Source organism: Cydia strobilella, chromosome 5, assembly GCF_947568885.1.
Source record: "Cydia strobilella chromosome 5, ilCydStro3.1, whole genome shotgun sequence".
Lineage (NCBI taxonomy): Eukaryota > Metazoa > Arthropoda > Insecta > Lepidoptera > Tortricidae > Cydia > Cydia strobilella.
Window position 1 is genome coordinate 6,375,211 of NC_086045.1, and position 26,488 is coordinate 6,401,698.

The 26,488-nt window shown below is 42.9% G+C and overlaps 1 protein-coding gene across 1 annotated transcript in view; it reads left to right on the plus strand.

Moving 5' to 3' along the window:
• LOC134741751 (cholecystokinin receptor type A-like) overlaps positions 1-24,269 on the plus strand; it is a 31,499-nt gene extending 7,230 nt beyond the window's left edge. The window contains exons 3-11 of the mRNA XM_063674645.1: positions 10,895-11,095; positions 11,411-11,599; positions 12,085-12,164; positions 15,887-16,009; positions 17,277-17,348; positions 18,807-18,979; positions 20,287-20,390; positions 20,767-20,883; positions 24,174-24,269. Coding sequence (XP_063530715.1) covers positions 10,895-11,095; positions 11,411-11,599; positions 12,085-12,164; positions 15,887-16,009; positions 17,277-17,348; positions 18,807-18,979; positions 20,287-20,390; positions 20,767-20,801 — 977 coding nt within the window. The 3' untranslated portion in view covers positions 20,802-20,883; positions 24,174-24,269. The remainder of the gene's footprint in view (positions 1-10,894; positions 11,096-11,410; positions 11,600-12,084; positions 12,165-15,886; positions 16,010-17,276; positions 17,349-18,806; positions 18,980-20,286; positions 20,391-20,766; positions 20,884-24,173) is intronic.
• The last annotated feature ends 2,219 nt before the right edge of the window (positions 24,270-26,488 follow it).

Here is a 26,488-nt window from a genome sequence, read left to right on the forward strand (position 1 = left end):
CTCCTAGCAGTAGGTACCAGGGAAACAGGGCACTGACTCCATGCACACTCCTCCCCAAACTTAGGTACGTTTTTAAATTCCGACACCCTTCGAACACCCCCGTCTCGGGGTCCCGGTCTGCGCCCCCCATGGCTGCCCCTGCGGAAATGATGTTGACCAACTAGGGCACCACGGCCTCTCCTGCCAACGAAGCGCTGGCCACTTCTAGAGGCATGCTGCCCCAATGACATTATCCGCCGGTCTCTTGCGTCGGTTAATGTGCCGGCGCTTTTGGAGCCGACCGGCATATCAAGAACGAACGGCAAGAGACCGGATGGGATGTCACTGGTTCCGTTGAGTATGGGACGGGTGCTAGTTTGAGATGCTACGTGTGTAGACACACTGACCCCGTCACATTTCAAACGAACCTCCGTGAGGGCAGCGGCAGCGGTGGCAGAGAACACCAAGGTAGGAAAATACAGCGGTCTCGGCGCCGAGTATAATTTTATTCCACTTGGTCCGTGGGGCCCTGGCGCTCTGAGTCATATTCAAAGTTTGCCATTAAATGAATTTATATCGGTCATCAAACGAAAGTTGTGCAAAAAGGGATATTATAAAATATCAGACTATTTAGAAGACGTTAACCCTTGGAGTTAATAAGTATGTGCATAGTGTAACATAGATATTATTTAATATTTAATTTTTAAGTAAATACAAATGTTTGACGTCATAAAGCGATTGTAAAATCCTATTATCAAAATAAACGATATGATATGATATGATACAAGAGAGCGAAGAGCTGGCAACAGCATTAGTTTAACAATCCAGCGAGGAAATGCTGCCAGCGTTTTCGGTACTATGCAACAGGGACCTTTTTTAGATTTAATATAGTTTAATTTTACTTTAGTTTTTAATTGTATTATCATATTTGTTTTAATTTACAATTAGATGACTCATCAAGTAAGTAGAAATTTATACTCGAAGATAATTTACCCCGTTTGGTCCCGATTCGTCCTCGTCATAATTATTTCCAAATTTTAATGCAATAACAATGTTATTGCGATATGCGGCGATTGCGACGATATGTTGATTTAAGCGGGTTATAATTTCAATTAGGCTTATAGGACAATCAAATTAGTTCCAAAAAAGGCGCTTTGAAGAATTAACTTCCAACAAGCTGGAAATCGTTTTAATACCTTCATTTGGTCATTTGGTCCTAAATGCGTGTTATCCGAGTTTGCGCAATCCCAGGTGTGGAGAACCTTGGTGCACAAAATAACGACCTCATGTGGTCGCGGCCCTCAGCCTGCAGCCATGAGGAACCGAGGAAGAAGAATTCAGGTGTGGATACATTTTTGCTCTTTTTCTGTTTTTTTGCTTGTACTCGTAGCTCAAAAACGGTACGTCCAGCGGAAAATTTACTCTTATCATAATGAAAAATCCTCCTAAAAAATTCATTAGATCGGCCTATTATTAAATATTGGGGATTAATAAAATAATATAGTTTCGATGAATACGTCTCGTTATTTGCGTTAATTAATTTATTGTGTCAGTCATTTTTATGTCAGCGTCTTGTCTCAGTGGCCAGTTAGTCACCTTCAGAGTTTAAAATACGAAAAATGTTAGTGCCGAAAGGGAATTTATTGTAATAGCGCCACCAATATTGATAGCTATCAGTTTAAGTCACGTATATTTTTTTTAATTAATTATATTGATATATTTTATATCTATAAAATATATTACTAATTTGAGTGTAAGACAATTGAAAAAAGTCGCAAATGAAGGGCCGGGTTCCAGTGCGCAAAAGCATAGTCGGCCCAAAGGAATGTGCAAACTAGGAACCCCTATTTTAGCATCTTGAAATGAAGTTTTGCATTCCCTTGGAGCACAAACTTGACAATTGGCAAAACGGCTGACTTCAGTTGACATAATATACGGTAGACGGAGGCGAATCGGATCAACATGAAAAATCCGATGATATTCGAAATATTGCATTGATATGAGCACACTTAAATAGAAAGAAAAAAACATTTTTTATTTGCAAAAACACATAAACACAAAAAATAAGGTATAAAACAATAAAATATGTGTGCCAGCAAAAAGGCTCAAGCTCAGGATTGAGCTACAGTACGGAGGCTGCAGCGCTGATTTTCACCTTGCTCCTTGTTGGTGACAGACAACCGATCACATTACACACAATACACATCGGCAATACACAATAAAAAAAGCAATTAAAAAGAATAGGTACAGTCAGCTGCAGAGAAAAGGCACCCCCCCCTGCATACAAAGTTCTGTAAATTAGTATGGACGTGGGGTACCTTTTCTCTGCAGCTGACTGTACAATAAAAAAAGGAAATATACTCTAAATGACACCCGGTACGTCTTCATGAAGCCTTTTTTTTTTTTTTTTTTGTCAGAGTGGGAATGCACTTACGCACGGTGTGTGGGACTCGCCGCTCCTTTTCCCTCTCTTGGCGAGAGGGGGGGAGAACTGGCCCTACCCACTAAACCCACTCCGGCGTTTCAACCTCTTGGCCGTTCGTGAGGGCGCACTGGGATCGATAACATTCCACCACGGCGCCCTCCGGCATCCCCGGCTTGTCGCCAGAGTACCCTCACAATGGAGGGGGGATCAGAAACGCTTGGTCCCCCCCAGACGTACAATGCGGGTTCGACACCCGCTGGCCCTCCTAGGGCTCGAGGCGAGCATATGCTCTCAGCCTTCGACCCTGCCGCCTGCGTCGGAGAGGAAGCGCGTCAGCAGCCGCTTCTCGCTCCATCTCCGCCTCCTCCTTCTGTGACATGACCTCCTCGCAGAAGGAGGCCACCGCTTCCCATTTCCTCTCGCTACACAGCATCGCCGCTATTATGATGTGTAGCGAGAGGTCCGCCACCCCCGTCGCTGCCCTGAGGGCAGCTCTTTCCACGGCCCAGCGACTGCACACCTCCAGAGTGTGCTGGGCCGTGTCGTCCACCGCGCCACATTCATGGCACTGAGGCCCCGGCTCTCTCTGTATCTTGTGCAGGTAGTGTCCGAAACAGCCGTGTCCGGACACCACCTGCGTCACCCTAAATGTCAGGGCCCCCTTCCTTCTCCCTACCCACTCATCCATTACTGGGAGGATAGCCTCTATGGTTCGGGTTCCATAACGGCCGTCCTCTAAGGCATCCCTCCACCTTTCTTTCAGGCGCTCTGCGGCTGCTCGGGCCGACCTCTCCTCCTCCTCCGCATCCATGGGCGCCACGCGCCTCCTGGCCTCAGCCCTCTGCCAGTATCTTTCGGCCAGCACCCCCGCGTCCAGCTCCCAAGGCGGGGTGCCGGCAAGGAGGCATGTCGCTGCGTGAGAGGTGGTGCGGTAGGCCCTCACCATCCTCTGGGCCACCACCCTCTGCGGCCGGCGGAGCAGCGCCTTCGTGGCCTCCGTGAGTCGTCCGGCCCAGATTGGGGCTCCGTAGAGCGCCATACTCCGGACGACCCCCGCATACAGCCGTCTGCATGGGGCATTCGGCCCCCCTAGGTTGGGTAGTAGGCGGCCCAGAGCCGAGGCAGCACCCACGAGACGAGGAGCCATTCTCGTGAAGTGCTCCTTAAAGGACCATCTTCTGTCCAGGACAAGTCCCAAGTACTTGATGTGGGGCTTGACCTGGACATCTTCGCCCCCCACCCTCACTGCAGTGCCCACCGGCAGCTGCCCCCATGCCCTCGTTCGCCCGAAGACAACGGCCTCGGTCTTGGGCAGTGCGACCCGAAGCCCCAGGAGTCCTATGCGGTGCACCGTGAGCTCGGTCGCCACCGCTGCCCTCCTGAGCACCTCTTCCAGCTCCTTTCCCCGCACGGCCACCAGTGTGTCGTCCGCATAACACACGGTGACCGTGCGTGGAAGTTGCACCCCCCGGATCACCCAGTCGTAACCGAGGTTCCACAGAAGGGGACCCAGGACAGACCCCTGCGGGACCCCGCACGCCATGGCCCTCGCGCCCCGGACACCCCTCCGCTCATAGAGCACTACCCGCCCCGTCAGGTAATGCTCTACAACGCGCCTCAGGTAATGAGGCACTCCATGGTAACGGAGTGCCTCCCCAATGACCGTATAGGGGAGGGACCCGAACGCGTTGGCGATGTCCAGTGACACTGCCACCACTCCCTCCCCCTGGCCTGCCGCAAGCACCCCGAAATCCCTCAGCGCGCCCACCGCGTCTATAGTAGACCACCCCCTACGGAACCCGAACTGGCTGTCATGCAAGTTCGGGCCCGTTTCCACTAGGTGCCGCTGTATACGGGAGGCCAGGATTCTCTCGAAGAGCTTCCCGACCTCATCCAGCAGCACGATGGGGCGGTAGCCAGCGGGGGAGTCTGGTGGGCGCCCCTCCTTCCTCAGTAGGCACAGTCGCCCTTCCTTCCAGCATCCCGGGAAGCGCCCCTCCTCGAGGCAGTCGTTCAGGAGGGATCTGAGACGGTTCCCGAGGTGCTTGAGTGCCAGGAAAAGTACTTTCCCTGGCACTCCGTCCGGTCCCGGCGCTTTGCGCATGGCCCTGAGCCGTTCCATGGCCCACTCCAACTCGTCATCGGTAACGGGGGGGAAGGCGAGAAGAAGTTCCTCCGGGTCCGCTGCTGCTGGGGGGGCCATCGCTGGCGGGACGAAGTCCGGCGGTGCCTCCGGAAACAGGCCCTCCACCACTCTCCGGAGGAGTTCTGGCTCCATGGACTCCATGGAGGGGGCGCTCTGCAGTTTGTTGCGTACCATTCTGTAAGGGCGGCCCCATGGGTCCCTATTGAGGGTTGCCAAGAACTCCTCCCACCCCTCGTTCTTCGCCTTCTTAATGGCCTGCTGGAGGGCCCGTTTCTTTTCTACCAATGCGGTGCGGAGAAGCTCCTCCTCCTCAGCGGTGTGCCTCCTCCTCCTGCACCGCGTGTAGGCCCGCCGGGGAGGCCGTGCGGAGAGCGGCGATCTCCGGGGTCCACCAGTAGACTTGTTTTTTGCCCCGGGCAGGCCGGGCCCGGGGCATGGAGGCGTCACAAACCGTCTCCAGGGACCTTCTGAGGTGGACGGCGCTCTCTTCTACAGCTCTTGGGGCCGCCTGGGGAGCGTTCCACGCCTCAATGATGGCGGCCTCTTCCGCCATTTCCCTGTCGAGGCGGGCCAACGACCATCTTTGGAACCCCCCTCTCCCGTCCCGTCGGCCATAAGGACTGGTCGGCGCGGCCCTCTGCAGTGGAGATACCCTCATGCGGATATATAAATGATCCGAGAGGGTCTCTTCGTTCTCCAAAACTCGCCACTCGGCAACGCGCGCTGCCAGATTTGGGGTCGCGAAGGATAGGTCAACTATAGACCCCCCATTCCAGCGGACGCATGTCTGCGCGTCGCCGCGGTTGAGAAGAACCAAGCCCGCCGCCGCCGCCCAAACCTCAACCTCAGCCCCTCTCGGTTCGGTGTTTGGGGACCCCCACGCTCGGCTCTTGGCGTTAAAGTCCCACAACACCAGGACGGGCGCCTGGCCGGCCCTTCTCACCACCCCCTCCAGGTCGCCAAGGAAGCCCTGGAAGGCATCCAGCGGCAGGTTGGGGGAAAAGTACACCGCGACTACCATGATTCCCCCCCATTTAGCCGCCACGAATCCCTCCCCTCTCTCCACGCCCATTAGGACCTCCCCCGGCGCCGGGGCCACGAGCGCCACCCGGCCGTCGCTAGACCCTACCCCAAGTTTTTTCTAAGATAGATCTCTCGCAGGCCTACAATCAAATAGAATTAGACGATTCTAAAGAATATACAGTTATAAATACTCACAGGGGTCTATTTTTATATAATAGGCTAGTGTTCGGGCTAGCATCGAGCCCTGGCATTTTTCAACGTATTATGTCTAATTTGTTACAAGATATTCCAAATGTGGAGTTCTTTCTTGACGATATTATAATAGCCACTAAGACAGAGAAGGAGCACCTCGAAACGTTAGAACGGGTATTTAGTAGATTGCATAGGCACGGCTTGAAGTTAAAAAAAGGAAAATGTATTTTTATGGTTGAGGAAGTCAGATACCTGGGATATATTATTTCCAAGGAGGGGTTAAAGGTCGATCCAAATAAAGTGGAGGCGATAACAAATATTCCTAGGCCGAGCGATGTTAACGAGTTGCGTTCATTTTTAGGTTTAGTCAATTTTTATGCCAAATTCGTTAAAAACAATAGTATGATATTGTCCCCTTTATATAATTTGCTAAAGAAGAATGTGGCGTGGAAGTGGAATAACGACTGCGAAAACTCCTTTCGCGCGATAAAAAAAATTCTTACTAGCGCCGAGGTACTAGTACATTATGACCCAAGTAAACAGCTGATTTGCACCTGTGACGCGTCAAGCCGGGGCGTCGCAGGGGTGTTGACCCAGCCGGGCGCGGGGGGAATCGAAAGACCGGTTGCGTATGTATCTAGGTCATTAACGGATGCGGAAAAAAACTATTCCCAGATTGATAAGGAAGCGCTTGCCATTGTGTTTTGTTTACAAAGATTGCATCAATATTTGTACGGGCGACGTTTCGTTTTACGTACAGATCACAAGCCGTTAGTTAGCATATTTGGACCTAAGCACGGTGTGCCCACTATGGCGGCGAGTCGGTTACAGCGTTGGGCAGTCAAGTTATCAGCGTATACTTACGACATTGAGTACGTTAATACTAAGTCGAACGGCGCGGACGGTTTGTCGCGTTTACCTGTAAAAAATAGCCGTAGCGGGGACGCGCGAGAGATTCCGGAACAAACCTTTTTGCATTTTGCGCAAGACGCTTTATCTCTTGACTGCAATACTGTTAAAAAGTATACACAACGTGATCCAGCTTTGAGCCGCATATTAGGGTATTTAAGAGATCAGTGGCCGGCAACAAATGAATTCAAAACATTGCAACCGTACTTTAATCGGAAAGCGGAGTTATATGAGGAGTTAGGCTGTATTATGTGGGGCCATAGGGTCGTTATTCCTGACTCGTGTCGCAGTAGGGTCTTACAAGCGTTGCATGAGTGCCATATGGGCATAGTTAAAACTAAGGCGTTGGCTAGAAGTTATGTTTGGTGGCCGGGGCTGGACGAGGCCGTCGAAGGTTTGTGCCGTGCGTGCCCCGTGTGTGCGGCGGAGGCCGACGCGCCACCGAGACAAGCGCCGAGCCTTTGGTCGGGGCCAGGAAAAGCTTGGTCACGTGTACATATGGATTATTTAGGGCCGCTATTTGGAAAGTTATATTTGGTGATTGTGGACGCGGGGTCAAAATGGTTAGAGGTCTTTGAAGTACCAAGTACGGCTGCGCAACATGCGATCGCGAAGTTGAGTGAAACCTTTGCTCGGTGGGGTATACCGAAACAGATAGTTTCTGATAACGGACCTCCATACACTAGCGTAGAACTGGCTACTTACTTAAGTAACGAGGGTGTAGAACATGTTTTTGCCGCCCCGTACCACCCCCAGTCTAATGGTGCCGCTGAAAATAGTGTACGCACAATTAAGCGGGTTATTCGTAAAGCGGTACGTCAAAATATAAACATTAATTTAGCCTTAAATAAATTTTTGCTATATTATCGGAATACCGAGCACTGCTCAACCGGGGTGAGTCCCGCAGCGCTCATGTTAGGTAAACAGGTGCGCACTAAGCTAGACGCGTTAAAGCCCGACTGTGAGTCCAGAGTCCGCGCGGCACAAAAGAGGCAAGAGCGGAACTGCGGCGGCACATCAGGGCGAATGTATGAGCCCGGAGAACCTGTGTGGGTGCGTCAGTATCAAGGGGGGACGAAGTGGGTCCCAGGTGAGGTCACGCAAAAGCTAGGCACTAGGGATTATCAGGTTTTAGACGTGCAGGGTAGGTCAGCACACAGACATAGTGATCAGCTTAAACGTAGAACTAGGTACTCGTTGATTTGCCCTGACAGTCCACCGCGGCAGGGGAGTCGCCCATCTTTGGAAGGAAAGGTTCAGCCTGCGAGGGACTGCAGTCCGGAGGTCGCTAGGTCTTTGATGGTTGACAGTACACCGGAGGCGGGCAGTGTGTGCCCCTATGTAGAAAATGCAAAGCCACTAGGGCTCACAGATGAAGAGTCCGACATTATTGCGGGAAAAGTCGTAGCGGAGTCGAACCCGCCAACCGCCTTACCGCTCCGAGCCCGTCCGGTACGTCAATGTCGTAGGGATAATCCGCCCCATTATAAGGTGTAACAACTGTAATAAGTAATTAATATAAATGTATTAGTCAATAATAACATGTATTAGCCATAAGTATTATTAGTTGTTGCTTATAGAATAAGTGTTATTCAACACCGAAAAAAAATGTATCAGGCATACCTATGCCGATCTCAGATTATAGTTTTGTATAATTGACAGCTGGTAATAGTTGTAACTTTACTCATTAGTCCTAAAATGTTAGTTTTAAGGTTCTTAATAAGGGTGGAGGTGTAGTGTAGGTACATCTATATTTTAGATACCTATATAAGCGGGTAGATTAAATCTTGTAGCATTCCGAATACAGTGTTGCTTCGTGACTGTGTGTTTCCTTGTTATACTCCTATATTTCAGGGCCGGTGTAGGCCTTACTTCTTTGGCCATATTGTCTCCTCCAGCTGGTGAGTTATTTGTTGGCGACTGATGGGTCTGGGAAGTAGCGGTCCCCTTTTTGGCCGCCGTTCCTCTCTTATTACCGACCGTCTCTTCCTCCCTTCCTCGGTCTCCCGCCAGTGGAGGCCGCAGGATGGTTTCGGGCAGGAGGCGATGTTCGATGCCCTCTATACGGGCGTTGAGTTTTTCCCCTAGGGATATGACCATCTCCCTCTTGAGTTCCCCCAGGCTTGCGTCCAGTCTAGTGGTCATCTCCTGCATCAACCTTGTCATGTTGATCTCCCCGGTAGGCTCCACGGGGAGACACGGAGCCTGTGGTTGTCGCTCCGAGAACGCTTTGCGCAGCGCTTTAGTCTCAGTCTGGAGTTGTGCTAGCTGCTCTCTCATCCTTTTATTGTCCGCCCTTAAGGAGCGGACAATCTCTGACTCACCCAAGGAGTCCGCTACTTCTATCAATTCCCTGCATGCTCTGTTTATGCTGCCCCATACACTTCCCTTTAGGTTGCTGCTTTTCGCCGCCTCCTCCATTACCGTTCTTGCGCAGCGTCGCACCCGTGCCACCGGGTCTCCCCCACCACTATTATTCTCGTCCTTGTCTGCGCTGGGTCCCTGGGCTGTTACGTCCGAGGGCACCAGCTGTGAAGCACCACCACGTCTCTTGTGTGGAGTATGGATGGCTTCCTTTTCTGGCTCCCTCGCAAAGTCTTCAAATTGTGTCTCCTGCAGGCGGGCTCTGGCCGCTTGGAGACCAACGTAGGCCCCTTTTGACCGGCCTTTTTGAGCAGTGCTCTTCTTTCGCTCTGGAGCGTCATCGTCGCTGTTGCGTTTCGGCCTTTTCAGGTTAGCCTCCTGTACTTCCATGGACGAGTCGTCCACCTTTGAGCTGATTTCCTCGGTTGAGGAGGCCTCTGACAAGAGCTTCTCGCCATCCTCTGCCATCCAGAATCGGTGCCTGTCCCCTGAGGAAGGAGTCGGAGAGGGTGAGCGTGAATCCCCCCCTCCTCCTCCCATGTATCCCCTTTCGCCTTCCTTTTCTGACTCATCTCTGGAATTTTTCCTGGCGTTTTCCTCGTTTGAGCGAGATTTCCCCCCTCTTTCCTCCGTATATTCTTCACCTGTACCAGTTCCCTCCCCTGTATCCTTCTTTTTATCTTTTTTCCTCCTATTTTGCCTGCTTCTAGGTCGACCCCGGGTCCCTGTATTTTTGGAGGTTTCCGACAACTCAGCGTCTGATGGAGGCGCCGTCAACTCCGTTATTTCCTCTTCAGGTTTCTTAGGGGCCGATCCACGAGTGAATCGTCCCCTAGAATCTCGCGGCGGCGAACCGCCACCCCTCAGTCTTAAGGTGCCCAGCTCTGAGCACTCTTCCGCGTTCGGGTCTAGGTCGTTGGTGTTAGAGTGCGACATCGGGTCGCAGTCCTTCACCTCCAGATCAGCAAAATCCTTATTGGTAGCATCAATGTCCGTATTCATTGCGCCAAGGTTGTGTTCACGGAGACCGGCACCCTGCCGGCCTACGAGGCGATTGTTGCCCACCCCTGGATACGAAGGGCAGCCGCCCATCGAAGTGAGCGGGCGGGCATCCTCCTTTCGGAGACCCGCCAGGGGAACTTTTTCGCAATCGTCTTTGTTCATTTTTTTTCTTCCATCGATCTCTTTTTTCGGGGGTGAGCTCCCCCGCACGCTAGGCACTGAACTCCCTCCAGCCACGCATCCCATCGGCACGATCCGCTCACCTTGGGATTGGGGATTTATTATAGTGGTTTTCTCCACGCAGCGTTACTCTCAATGAGCAGCGCTCCCGGCCCGCTCAGTGTGGGTTACGGGTTGCCCGACGGGAGGCCGAAACCCACCCAGCAGCCACATGACTGTGACCGCCAGACCCGCCGCGCCGCAAGCCTTGAAGGCTCGCCATCCCACGCCGCCGAAGCGGCCGCTGGCCCTCCACCGGGCCCCGAAGCAAACGGTGCAGACGCACCACCTCCAAGACGGCTGCATCCCCTGACATCTCAGACTAGCTGAGGCATCTCGGGAGCAGCCAACCACAACAACACGGCACTGAAGCCAACGCAGGAGCAAGCTCAACTGCGACCACGACCGACTGGTAGTTCGCAGAGGGAGAATAGCAACGCGCAACTGAGCGGCTATCCTCCCCCTCCCAGGGTGCACCACTAGGAGGTCTACCAATCCCGCACCCCGTCTTCATGAAGCCTGGGAATACCACTACAAGGATCAGAATTCAAACTGCGGTCTATTAATTAATAATAATTATGCATAAGACACTGTCCTAGAGATCCTAGTCTAAACCAGTGATATCATTGTTTCAGCGGTGTCGGTGTCAGTAGACGTATGGACGCTGGTCGCCATTTCCCTGGAGAGATACTTCGCGATCTGCCGACCTCTTAAGTCCCGCAAATGGCAGACGAAGTGCCACGCCTACAAGATGATTGGCCTGGTGTGGCTCCTGTCCGTCATGCTCAACTTGCCCATACTCATTGTTTCTACCCTACAGCCGATGAGAGAAAACAGTAAGACGTCTAACATACTCGTATATAATGATGATTACATCTACATAAAAATTGCATACAATTTAGATACTTTACGAGAGATTACGAGCAAAGCATTTTTTATACCGTTTTTAATATAAGTAGAGGCTGAAGACCACGCAGCAGTGCTCAGTCATACATACCGTATAATGTCTGGTTAACCATGAATCGCCTATTTCGCCTTAGATTTTTTTATTGACGATATTGATGAGGAAGTAATATAATTTTGACATTGTTGCAAAGTTATAGTGTATTTTTTATCGAGAAATAAATAAATTTATATTTAATTGTCCATAGCCTACAAATGCCGGGAGGTCTGGCCAAGCCTCGAGCTGGAGAGGGCCTTCAACTTGGGCCTGGACGCGGCGTTACTGCTCATCCCTATCTTCGTTATGATCTTCGCTTACTCCCTCATCGTCACCAAGCTCTGGAGGGGAATGCAGCATGAGATCAAGAACAACTTCAAATTGCAACGGCAGCGTAAGTACTGAGCACTTTTGCGTTCTGCAACATAACGTGCTGCCTAGCAGTGCCATGACACACAGAGATATATAGCGAGAAGCTAAATGTATCTATCTCACACAGAACATCGTCATCATTGGCTACATCATCTGAAGTAGATGCTTGTTGCGGCGCATGTTTTTACTCGTAATATGATTGGTGTAAAAGTTGCTCAGTATGACCTATATCTAGGAGGATATAACTAAATGAAGTAGCCATTAACAGGCGTTCCCCTGTGTCGAAAATAGTCGGCCAATGGTCATACACAATGTATGGACTGACGTTTATCTGACAGGGCTATTTTGGTGTTACGTATACTTTTTTGTACAGCAAATTACAGACGTGGAGTCTCCCTTGGTTATATATATTAAATTATTCACCTCGCAAATTACGGACAGGGATGGCAAAAGCACCCAGTAGGTATATGACCTTAATATATAATACGCATTTATGTGTATTTTTTGTTGCAGTATCTGAGAAATCCAGTGGACGGGACACGGGAAGTAATTCAACTGAAACCTGCTGCAAAAACGGGCTGGATAAAAAAAAGGTATGTTACAGTGAGCTAAGCCGAGGACGGATATGGCGAAACTAAAAGGGTTCCTAACGAAAATCCGGACGAATTGAGAATCTCTTCCCTTTTGAAGCTGTTTACGCCCTACAAACATTTTTCTTTCAATATCGTCGGGAATAGTGCAATACCAAATGCAGTTAGGCCAATTTTCTTGTACATTGTTTACTAACTCTATTGACTTTTTAGGGTTCCGTACCCAAAGGGTAAAAATGGGACCCTATTACTAGACTTCGCTGTCCGTCTGTCCGTCCGTCTGTCTGTCACCAGGCTGTATCTCATGAACCGTGATAGTTGAAATTTTCACAGATGATGTATTTTTGTTGCCGCTATAACAACAAATACTAAAAACAGAATAATATAAATATTTAAATGGGGCTCCCATACAACAAACGTGATTTTGCTGTTTTTTTCCGTAATGGTACGGAACCCTTCGTGCGCGAGTCCGACTCGCACTTGGCCGGTTTTTTTGGTTGCGCGATATTGCACTATCCCCGACGATATGACTGGGAATATTGTCCCTTTGTTTGTGAACACCAAGATGGCGGCTGGACCTCAGGAATTTCCATAAAATGAAATTTTAGCTCCCTAAAAAGGCCATGTCCATGGCAGAGTTTCGCAAAATTAACTATAAATTGTCTAGAAATATAAATATGTATTTTCCAGAATACGTTACAATTGGGTGGAAAGCGTACATTAGAGACCCAATACTCAGCATGGCAATAGGCTTAGAGAAAAAATGTTGCTGTCAATGGTTTTATCCGTAACGTCCGTCAATTTCTCAATTCAACAAACCGTTGATATTGTTTTTTTGTCCCTCTACATCTATCGATATAAATTAGATATAGATTGAACATTTATATGTATTTGTAAACAGATTTTTAAGCATTTGAATTTGATTTGAATACTTTTTCTTCTATTCACGCAAAGACTTGTTTCATAAAACATGCCTGTCATGCAGCTGATTGCAGCTTTCATACAAACGTAGTCCTCATTTTTCTCTCTGGATATTAACATTATTAAAAATATTTTGACATAAGTAGTTTGTTTTATATCCACCACAGCTACGCCCCTATGTTTAATTTATTTTAGGAGTTAGGAGTATTATTATTTTTTTATGAAATCTGTTTTTCGCTCCTAATTTTTACACAAATAAAAAATCCGACAAGGGCCAGTCGGACTCGCCCACCGAGGGTTCCGTACTTTTTAGTATTTGTTATACGGCAACAGAAATACATCATCTGTCTATAGTTTGTCAAAGGACTGTCTCATTTCAAACATAGTCAGAGAGAACATACTATCTTTGTCTTACACTAGTACTAGCACCCAAAAGAAAAGGATGAGTAGTTTTTTTCTTCTTATTTACTGACAATTTGGTTTGACCAACTATAGTTATCACGGTTCATGAGATAAATCCTGGTGACAGACAGAAAGACAGACGGACAATGGAGTCTTAGTAATAAGGTCCCGTTTTACCCTTTGGTATGGACCCTATAAGTTATTTTATAAAATTAATAATTAAGTATGTTAGCTATAATTTATTTATTTTTTAAGTATAGTTCATATTGTGTGGAATTAAAGGCTTTTTTATTTTATTTATTATTTACCCTTTGTTATGGACCCTATTAAACCGAAAACAGTCAAATATAGGGGCATAGCTGTGGTTAACATACATCAAAATATGAAAAAATAATTTCCATAATGTCAATATCCAAAGAAGAAAATGGAGGAGTACGTTTGTATGGAGAAGCGGCTCTTAATTTCGCTGAAACACCTAATCTCACTTTGTTCAGGCTTTGTTTTACGATTTTTGTAGTCGTTTCCAGTTTATTAGACACATGTCGTTAAACAACAATAAAAAGCAATAAGAGCGAGAGAAACGCTACTTTATGGTAATGGCGTGTGGGTATCTAAAGGGGCCCACTGACTATCAGTCCGCCGGACGATATCGGCTTGTCAGTTTTTCGGAACTGTAAATTTTTTGTTCTAATAACTGACAGGCCGATATTGTCCGGCGGACTGATTGTCAGTGGGCCCCTTAACGTACGGCCCGATTCTAACAAATATTAGATCTAGAAACGATATAGATTGATATGTCAAAGTCAAAAGTGACGTTTCTTCAAACAAATATGTCACTGTTGACACTGACACATGTAATTCATATCGTTTCTAGACCTCTAATTTTCGAACAAGTTCGAATCGGGCCGTTAATCCCTAGCAATTAACTCGAGATGGACCGAAGATTCGGTATTATTTAAATTCGACAAGCTTTTGATCATTATTATTATTATGACGACGTGTTGTAAATTTTTGCGTCAGTTAGGTATCTTGATTGATCTCACTGGATCTCAGTAATTACAAAACTCACGAAAGTATTGTTTGGTGAACTGGTTATTCCTGGCATCGACTTCATTTCTGTAGTTGCCGTTACATTACACGATTGGTTAACTTTTATAACAGGGAAAAAAGTGTCAAAGATGCCTCTTTTTAAACAAATTTTTATATTTCACAGGCAAATGGGACCGATTCAAGCCTCTTAATATTTCACGTATAATAGTTTATTTGGAATTAACAACATTTATTTACATACAAGATATATACAGTGGTACTACGTAAACGAAATTAATAACTAGCTTAAATCTAAAATAGGCCCTTGAGGCATTGTACCAAGGATGCTGGCGGCATTTCCCCGCTGTATCGCAATGCTGATACGTTGTGCGAGAAAGCCGCCAGCTCTTCGGTCACCAGTTACGTCAACCAGACGCTTCGCGATTTCTGCAAACAACTTATGCGCGCTGGGACCCCATGGACCTAGAGTTTCAACTCCAAATGGAACGAAATGATACTCTCTACCGAGGCTCTTATATTTATTACGTTTTAAAATTACGGCGCTTTCCGCCGCTCCGCCCGCTTTTACATTAGTCCGTTGGAGTCCATTTCACGTATTAGATTAGTCTAAACACACACTTCAATTCTGTAGTTGTAATTTTTCGTTTAATGCTTGGTTTTTTTACTTTAAACGGTAAAACCCATTTTTCCGTATACGACCGTATAGAATAAGCTAGCGCAAAAGCAAATTCACTAAGCGCCAAGTATCGGGATAAGCGCGGGTTTCGGGAAGCAAGCAAGCTGTCATTTATTTGTTTGGGTCTTTTGTAATTGAAATTTTACCCCCTTCCTGTTGACAGATTGATCAGATATTTGGTAAACAAGTTTTAGTTCTGGTGAAAATACAGCTTAATATATTAATTTGCATTGTAAATCCAAGATTGCTGCCGCTAAAAAATGGCGCATTACATATTTTTTACAACTTTCAAAAGTGGAGGACCCGCGCGAAATAGCCTTTCCATAGAAACGTAGTCCCCATTTTCCTCTGAAAATATTTTGATACAATCTGATATATATCAACCACAGCTATGCCCTACGTTTGATTTTTCTCGAATTTTTAATTAATACAAGAGTTAGGAGCATTTAAAAATTTGTATGAAATCTGTTTGTCGCTCCTAATTTTTAACTACAATAATTAAAAAATCGAATTTTAGAATTCCAGTTAATTGTGGCATTTTTAATCAAAAGGTTACTTATTGTCGGTTGTCAATAAGGCGCTATTTCCATACAGCTTCTATTTGATCTCAACCTTATTGACAAGCGACAATGTGGTACCTTTTGGTTGAAAATGTCACAATTATGTCGATTTTCAGGACGTGGACACGAACGTAGTGAAAGAGTTAAAGTCCATGCACAACACGAGCACAATGGGCCTAGACTTTAGACACGCCATCCGGTCTACACACACGGGAAAAAGCATTGAGGCGAAAAGAAAAGTAAGTTATAATATAAATAATATAAGCCTTTATATTATAAGGTGCAAACTATATAGCGGCACTCAAGGGACCGGACGTTGTTTGACGCTATAAAGAGTTTTCGTTATGTACCTGGACAGAAATTAATATTAAAGTAAAGCAACTATAGTCAACATTTTTTTTATGTCGACGCACACACACATGCTTAGCAGCACACTGCATGTATAATTTGCACACCTGCATGCAGGTTGGACATGTGGAACTACTGTATTTTTAAGAGCTTTTATTGTAACCGTGTTCTTGCAAATAAAAATTTATGATTATGATTATGCTGACCGCGGGCCAGGAACAGATTTCCATGACCAATCGCCTCCCGGGCGAAAACTCGTATAGTGGTTAACGGCTATGTATGATGAACCCTCGTGAACGTCAGCTGCCGCTCCGTTGATGTGTTGAGGAATGGCAGCAAATAAAGTCTATATTTTTTTTTATCATCGCCTACCGCTTGATACTTTGTCAGATGATAATTTAGATGCTATTGTGAATAAACAAAATCTTCAGCCGATTGTATCGCTGTGGAAAGACCGTCAGCTGGTCACATGAACATGTAAAAAAGAACATTATTTGTAGTCATCGGCGTCATCGCCTCCATTTAAATCACTGCGGTTTCACTCACTATTTAAAAAAAAAGCCAAACGCGACTAAAAATAAAAATAATAGTGAGTGAAACCGTAGTGATCTATCTAAATATTTTAAAATCCATAGTCAATTATCGCGAATATTTCCGCACATGTTTAAAAAAACAATATATAACGAGATGGTTATTTGAAAGTTAAATATTTAGTTTGTTTTAGATTGGATTTAATTTCTCTTTGCACATACCTAATCGTTATTGTGATTTAATGGTCCTGCCTATTATTTAGCTTACGCCGCGAGTCGGAAAATGAATTAGTGATTCACTAGATATGAAATAGTAAAGATATGTGACGTCAAAGTCACAGTATGAAGTGTGTGTGTGTGTGTGTGTGTGTGTGTGTGTGTGTGTGTGAGGTAAAGGTACCTTATGGTGGTTGGAGCTTACGCTATTATTAACGCCGCTTTAATTAATATTGGATGGCGCTTACGTCGCATAGCGCCGCAATAATTTGCGACGCTATGCGACGTAAGCGCTAGCCGTCATAAGGTAAATTTTCATATCTAGTGAATCTCTAATTCATTTCTCGAATCGCGCCGTAGACAAGACGGACTCTACTATACATTTTCAATTATATATTTTTTTTCTTTTCAGGTAATAAGAATGCTTTTCGTTATAATGTTGGAGTTCTTTATCTGCTGGACACCACTTCATGTAATAAATACGGTAAGTACTTACTATAATATACTTACACCGTATGATACACTAGTCTTGTTTAGAAAAAAAACCGGCCAAGTGCGAGTCGGACTCGCGCACCGAGGTTTCCGTACTTTTTAGTATTTGTCGTTATAGCGGCAACAGAAATACATCATCTGTGAACATTTCAACTGTCTAGCTATCACGGTTCATGAGATACAGCCTGGTGACAGACGGACAGACGGACAGCGGAGTCTTAGTAATAGGGTCTTTGTAAAAAATAGGCTTTTGTTTTTTTTTCTATCTACCTAAGTTCATCCTATTATACATATAACGGGGGTACCTACCTTCGCGAGGCACCTAGAATGATCTCATCTAGATATGGACCGAATATGAAGTTTGTCAAGTACGAATATTCGGACAAATGTTCGTTTCAGGTCTTACCGACTACTGACGTCTTATTCGGTTCATCTGTATCATTCTAATAAACCATTTTAAAACGCTTCGAGTAGGTAAGTACATCCTTAAGATAAATCGTTTCCTAAGCAATTCCCTAGAAACAAACAGGTCAAATACAAAGGGAGTTGCAAACAAATTCTCAACACACTGATTTAAACTTTCACGATTTTTACTCATTATTATTCACAACGACGGGACTTAATCGAGTAAAATAAGTTTTAAATTTACCTCCGACGTTTCGGGGACGGCGTTGTCCCGTGGTCTCGGAGAAGACTGGCTAAAGTTGACATCAACATCTTCTAGGCGCGCGAGTTTTTCGAACTACCCGCACTTGGTCTTCTCGGAGGTAAATTTAAAACTTATTTTACTCAATTAAGTCCCGTCGTTGTGAATAATTAATTTTCTACACTCTCCAAATAATCAAAACACCTTATAGATTCAACATATCTTATCATGACTGTGTTTTAATGGCAACGGAAAAACGTAACCTGATGAAAGAGAGTAGGTATCTACTTGCAACAAGACAAACATAAAAAAAATTTGCTATTCGGTACTTTAACTTAATAATTCGGCCGAATACGAACATTGGAAAATTTGCCGAATATGCCGATGTCACGCGAATACCGAATAATTACCTACTGAATATTGGGCCCATCTCTAATCTTAACTACTTTACTAATTTTTTTACATTTTTAATACGTAGCATAGTTAAGAAATTTAATGTTTGTGCCATTTCATACCTTGTCACAAATGTCACAATGACAAACTACCAATTTGAAAGCCGGGATATCAAAATTGTCACTGGTACAAGGTACGAAGCTACGAAGTGGCACAGAAACCAAATTCCTTTAAAGTTCCTATCGGGCTTGTATCCACAAATGTAGTGTCGATACAAGCCCGATAGGGTTTCACGCCAGCGCCACTTTTCTGTTTAATTTAATGTAAGATTTTATTATAGAATAAATAAATTAAATAAAAAACAGTTTTAGCATAAGCTTCACGTTTCTAATGTAATACTGTTTGTTCTAGATCTACCTATTTTACCCAAAGGAATTATACAAGTACATTGGCTCCAAAGGCATCATATCCCTGCAACTGTTGGCGTATTGTTCATCGTTTAGCAACCCAATAACATACTGCTTCATGAATCACAGGTTCCGCCAGGATTTCCTTTACCTCATCAAGAACTGCAAACTATTTAGGTAAGTAATCTACAGACATCTGATTCTCGGGGGCAAAGTTTAATATCAGGTCCCTACCTAGATATGTCAGCTCTTATATCGATAAATTAAAATGTTGTTACTTTTCCATATGCTAGTGATCGCCCCCAGCTTTTTCCGATTTTTAGACTCGGGTATAGAATTACAAAGACGAATATTGGGTGCGGACGGAAAAAATGCAGTGATGCACGCGAGTGTAGACAGCGGCCATGCTTTGTCTGAGGATCACTCTTTAAATATTTAACATGTTTGCGAGAAAGGATTGCGTTCGAGTGTGCCCGGAACCGCTGGAAATTATTGGGTATAACAAAATAGGGGTGATTATTAACGAACAGTTGAATGTTGCGTCATCGCCGTTATTATGAATTTTTGCACCTCACTCACACTTGCACTGTAGGGGGAGTGATCAAGATGTAAAAAAACCAGTCAAGTGCGACTTGACCTAGTATCTAGTTTAAAATTTTGCAACCTTTTAGTTAATTGAAAAAAAAAATACTTTCGATGCGTTTGGGTTAGCGTTTTTAATAACTATTCCTAATTTCAAATCGATAGCTTAAGTAGTTTCGATATATTTAGCGATGTGACAGACGGACAGACGGGCAGTCGCACCATAAGAGTTCCTTTGTACCTTTTTGGTACGGAACCCTAAAAAATGCTCCCGAGTTTCCGAGTAATTGCAACCGAACAAACTGTAGACAGTACTAAATAATTTTGACGAAAGTGGAGGACCTGCGCGAAATCACCTTTTCATACAAACGTAGTCCTCATTTTCCTCCCTGGATATTAACATTATTGAAAACATTTTGACATTTGTTGTATATCAACCACAGCTTTGCCACTACGTTTGTTTTTTTTCGAATTTTTAATTATTATAAGAGGAGCATATAAAAATTTGTATGAAATCTGTTTTTCGCTTCTAATTTTTACAAAAATCAAAAATCTAAATTTAACCATAGGGTTAAATTAAGTAAAAATATTTTAAAAGAAAGAAAGAAAATACATATTTTTCATGATGTCAATATCCAGAGAGGAAAATGGGGACTACGTTTGTATGGAGAAACGGCCGTCCTCCTCTTTCCTCTGTGATTTGGTAGAATTTTACTGTCGTAAGACTTTGATATTTTTAACATACAAATTTTTTAATATGCTCTAAAAGGAATCCCAGTGGAATTAATTCATTTTTCCGCAACCGTTAATTTTCGCTAAACATACATAGGGGTCAAAATTTGATTCGTACTGAAAGCGCCATGAATAAAAATGATGGTGGTTAAATATACGGAGTATTGCAGGAACTGTTTCGACAAGAAGCTGGAGTGCAAGCAGCCAACACCTCCACCTTCCAGCCAGGAAGTCGCGCCTTGCGTGATCCGGGGCAGTCACACTGGACGCTCAGGTATTTATAACATTTCATAAGGATCCTGTAGAAGAAAAAAAAATTAAAACGAAAAAAAATTTTTTTATGGGGTAGGTCGTCCAAATCGGCTAACCTAATCCAGTATCTTGGAAGCTAAATTTGACCCACTTCCCGTTCCGATTTAGCTTTGTGATAAAACAACAATATGTTGTTGTCTATTTTACAATAGACACGTACAAAGTTTTAGAGCAATCTAGCTAGTCTTTTTAAAATGATAGCGGAACTACGTTTGTATGGAGAACCGAGCTTGCCGGGGACCCTTAATAGGTACAAACATTAGTATTTACATAATCGAAATTGCAGCAATATTGGCTTTACAGTTGTTTAGATAAAACTGCAATTGCATTTGTTACAGAGCTGGAAGGGCAGGAGGGGGAGGAATGCGTTTAGCAGCGTCTCGTTGGCCAATTCCTCAAGCGGGAACCACCCGGCCCTGCCCGCGCCGGCCGTCATATCAAGGCCCATCACTCAGGTGAGATAGAGAGCTTTATACAGGGTGATCAATCCAAATGGGTCAGTAGGGAGAAGTCAGAAACTATGAGAGATAGCGACATCTGTTGTTAGGAACCATGGCTTCGAGTTTAGGTTTAATAGTAATGACTTTTTTTTATTGACCGAGCGTTAACGAAGGTCTCCGTTTCAGCTTGGGCTTAAATTCGTATGTGCGGATATTTTTATCTGCAGGCTTCTTAACAGATTCTTGGGAAATTTTGTGAGCAGTTTTAGTAGTTAGATATAATTCTTCTGTCGTTTCGTTTTTTGGAAAGTAGGGTATATGGCACTTAAGACTATTGTGATGATAATTCGCTGTTATAATTGTTCAACGAAACAAGTAAAAAATAATAATCTTATCACCAGCTGCTCACAGTGGTCATGAAATCAATTGAAAATATCAAACACCGTTTTACGCATTCATTTATTTAAAAATCAACAAATATTCATTTTTGTTATTATTAAGCTTCTTAATTTATTTTAATACTTGAAAGGAGCATTCCACGAAATTGTCTACCCTTGTCCCGTACGAACGCGAATTTTCTCAGGATTTGCAGGTATAAGTTTCCTTTTCTGTGACAAATGGTCAAAGATATGCACAGAGAAATAATCATCTGCTTTAAACGCCGAAAAAAAGCGCATCACAGATATTCTACAGTAACGATCTAACGATGCACCACCCCATACTAAATTAATTTTGTACGAGTATCAAGCAGAAACGGCTTCCAAAGCTTAAAAAATAAATTAAAAGTGGAAAAAGTAGTGTTTTTTTATCGTCATCAAATCAAGCATTTACATTCAATTAAGTATTAAGGCGGTTCCTGAGCCAGAAGGCGAAAAGTCTCCTTATATGATCATGTTTTTCTAAGAGGCGTTGATATTCGTAGACGTGTTCTTGACTATATTATCGTCAATAACATAGCTTCCAAAACACGAATTATGACACTTCGCTCGATACAATTAATTCCCAAAGTAACCTATAACTCGGACTTTTAATCAAACTTTACTCGGTTATTAAATTTATTATGTGATACAATAAACAAAAAAAGAAGAAAAAACAATCTTAACTTAAATACTAATTTCATAGCTTTCTAAATTCGATATTGTAAGGTAACGTTTTTAAAATAAATAAAAATCGACAAAATTCGTTCAAAATTGACACTTGGCGCGCATGATCGTGTCAGTGATAGCGGCAAACCGATGGAATGGCCTTACGTACTTGAATGTATAGTTTGTCAAAGGACTGTCTCATTTCAAACATAGACAGAGAGAATCATACTATCTTTGTCTAACACTAGTATTACCACCCAAAAGAAAAGGATGAGTATAGTTTTTTTTTGTTCTTATTTACTGACAATTTGGTTTGACCAACTATAAATGCTCGATATTCATAATAAAAAAATTAAATTAGGAGGCCGATTTTGATTTAAAGATCTTGACGATTTCTCACGCTGTATTGAGCACTTGAAATGTAATGACTGTTGTGTTGTGTCGTTACGTATATGTTAGGCATCATGGATTGTGGTCGTGTCAAAACCGTAACAAATGACATCACTATCGGCCTCTAGAATATTTGATTTATGGAGCTGAATCATGTGACCTGACCCCGATATTCCCGAATTCAAAGCCAATAAAAAATGGTCAGTCCAAAATGTCTGAGTAAATGCGAAAAAAATATCGGACCGCCACATGTGCTTATATGACGAAATGAAATATCGGTAACCGCACGGAGCCTCTTCTATTAGAAATACATAATAATATTTATGGATAAATAAGCATTTAAAATGGTTATAGCTCGAATGCTTCATTTCCGAATTAAGAACAGACTGTAGTTTCTAAAGGGGCCCAGTTAGAACAAAAATTTGACAGTTCCGAACAACTGACAGGCCGGATATCGTCCGGCGGACTAATCAATGGGCCCCTTTATACATAATTACATAATATGATAAGGAACACCCAAATATTCCGAAATATGTTTTTCCGGTTTTTATAAGCTCGATTTTCATAATCCCGAAATATCAAAATTACGATTTTTAAAAACGCGATGGAATAAAATCACGAATGTGCTATTTCCGAAAACATAAAATCCGATTGTCATTTGACCGAAAGCTTAAAGTTCCGATTTTACACTTTTCCTAAAATATTTTTTTCCGAATTCTTAAATTCCGAAAAATAATTGTCCGATCGGAAATAAAATAATTCGGTATTCAGAAATTTGGTCTTTTATATAAAATATTTTTGGCATAAAAATTCGGCAGAACTGCGACTGCTGTTGCCAGAAAAGTGGGTTACTTTAGGATAGAACTGCGACCTTCAAGAAAACGAACTGTTGCCACAAAAGTGGATTAGGTTAGAACTGCGACCCTCAAGAAAACGAACTGTTGCCAGAAGTGGATTAGGTTAGGTTAGAACTGCGATCCTCAAGAAAACGAACTTTAACAATATATTTGGAATATCGTTATTCGGAAATTTAAAAATTGGGATGTTTAAAATAGGAATCACGTCAATTCGGAATTATAAAATTCAGAATAAGGGCAATTCAGAATTCGTGATTTTAAAAATTTTGACGACCGGTCTGGCCTAGTGGGTAGAGACCCTGCCTGTGAAGCCGATGGTCCTGGGTTCGAATCCCGGTAAGGGCATTTATTTGTGCGATGAGCACAGATATTTGTTCCCGAGTCATGGGTGTTTTCTATGTATTTAAGTATTTATATATTATATATATCGTTGTCTGAGTACCCATAACACAAGCCTCCTTGGACTTACCGTGGGACTTAGTCAATCTGTGTAAGAATGTCCTATAATATTTATTTATTTATTTAAAAATCGTAAATGTTAAATTCGGCGTTTGTCACTGTCGGAATTGTTTTAATCGGAATTATGTGGTTCGGAATTTAAAATTTCGGAATAATGGCAATTCGGAATTCGTGATTTCAAAAATCGTAATTGTTAAATTCGGTGTTTGTCACCATCGGAATTGTTATAATCGGAATTATGTGGTTAGGAATTTACAAAATTCGGTATTTCGGGTTTTCGGAAATAGAAACCTTCGTGATTTTCATCATTCGTAATTACGACAGTCGAAATTTTGATGGGTCGAGCATTTAAAAATCGGAATGATAGAAATCGACATTCTAAAATTCAGAATAAAAAATTTCGGAATTATGTAGTGTACCCAATATGATAATATCATTGACTTATATATTACTATGTAAAGACGGGCCTTACGGGTAAGTCAATGTTAGTATGTAGTATTTTTTTTGTTGCCAGGTAATAGAAACGGGAGTAGAAGGCAGCCAGTTCCTGTATCGTATCACCTGGGCCCGAAACGGTCTGACAAAGAGCACGGGTCAGTCACAACCACGCTATGAATGAATTGGCCAACCACAAGCGCGCCTATCATGAATCGGCTAACCACAAATGGGGCATTCCATGAGTTGTCCCGTACAAACGCATTTTATTTCGTTTATTACCTCCATTATTTCAACATTTCAAGTTCATCATTATTTTATTGAGCATTATTCACATTTATTTGGAGAGAAAACTCATGTCTTCGAAAAATTCGCGTTTGTACGGGAATACGGCAGACAATTTCGTATAATGCTCCAATTTAAATGCGCGTTATCCAATCCAATTTGAATCCGCCAATCACAGGCGCGCTGGAAAATGAATCGACCAATCGAAATTAATGAAGTGAGAAAAGCTTGGTGCAAATGGTAATTTAAGGTCAGTCAAAAGAAGAGTAAGTACCTACATGTACCTACAGATCGATCTAGTAATTTAAACTAGTTACTTATTCCTGTACTTATTTGTGTTAGTAACCTTTGATCATAATAAATAACAAGGTGTTTTCAACCCTTTCACTACGGCATAAACCTCGAAATCATGAATAAAAATTGGTTGTTGAGGAAAATATCGATATGTATCCGATCGGCTAATATTATGTATGAAACGAACATTCTTTTTTCGCGAATTTGGTGCTGGTCCAATTGTAAGATTTGTTTAGTATGACTCTCACACTAAATATTTATAAGCACAGAAAAGCCTTCATAAACAGATTTACACAGGTACATTCACGCATTTTGATTAATTGACGCTAGTTGTTTTAGTACATATTTTAATTGATCTGTATAATATACCAAGTGAACTTTTGCTATTGAGACTTTTGGGACTGTGGCACAAGACTGAAATGTTTATGGGGCGACGAAGCGTGGATGGATGGCCCATTATATGGAGTGTTATTTCAACTTCGTTTCTCAATTTATCAAAGAGGTTGACAGTTATATCGCCCGTTTCCTATAACTGCAATGCTGTACAGCGATGCTTTCACGAACGGAATATTACCTACATGGTAAGTTGGTTGTAGCGGTTTACAAAATCTGTCCTATTTTTATACTTGATATCGTTAATAATAATTATATCGTTACAACTAACTTATGTAATAATCAAATTGTGATCTGAAGTAGCTACTTGTAAATATATTTATTTCAGAAAGTTATTTAATTCATAATTTTCATTTTTATTATTATGTTGAAGAGCTTTAACCCATAATAGGGCAGCGACAATATGCTTACCTTTTTAGCTTTAGTATTCGTAAAAAAATATACCTATTAATTTTAAAATGATTAAGTAATCCTTACAAATTATTTTATAAAAAATAATGTCCACGCTCTACTCAAGTGTACTGTGTAATGTCTACGCTTAGTTAGTCTATAAAGAATACTACAAAGTTTTCTAAAGGTTTTATATTTTTTTATGTTTGTACCATGCACCTAAATTGTAAATTAAACCATGTTAAGTAAACAATTAGGATTTTGAGCCCACAAAATACTGAAATGTATAAAAATGCAGATACTTTCTTAGCTTCCGCATTCCTATTCTTCTATGGCCCGTGGCCAGTGCCACCCAACGCCGAGTGTAGGTCTTTTCTAACGAACTTCATTCACGGCGTCGATGTTGTGACTATCCCTATCTATTTTATACCAGCTATGATCGCCGGTATGCCTTATTTATTATCTACCTACGTTTCAGCGATCAAAGCAAGTTCTCCACTTAAATCTTCTATGTCTACAGCATAATGTGTGCTGCCCACTTCTACTTTCATCTTAATTCAATCTCTAAGAGATCCCTTACATGGCTCATTCCATAGCTCGTCACTTGCAGCTTGTTGACGTACCTACTTTCGAGTGTACTTCATTATTAAGGGTTGAATTAAAATGTTAAATTATTTGGCCTGTACTGTATTATGTATTGTACTTATATTGCAGTTGTTAATTTTGTATACGAATTTATTGTTGTAAATAATTATAAAACTTCCGTGCCCCTCGAACACGACTAATATAATTTAATGTATTTCTGGGTACCTATATAAGTTTTACATACATACATAAAATTAGAAATCTTCACTACATGTACATGTATATTGTATAGTCCACTGCAAAACAATTATGGTTATATTTATATGCTAACTATACCTGTATGATTACAAGTATCACAACTTTTAAAAAATCTTGATTTAGTTATTGAAATGGGTGTTGTTTAAATGTAGTTTTACACAAAATATCTAAATGTTCAGTCAACCTGAT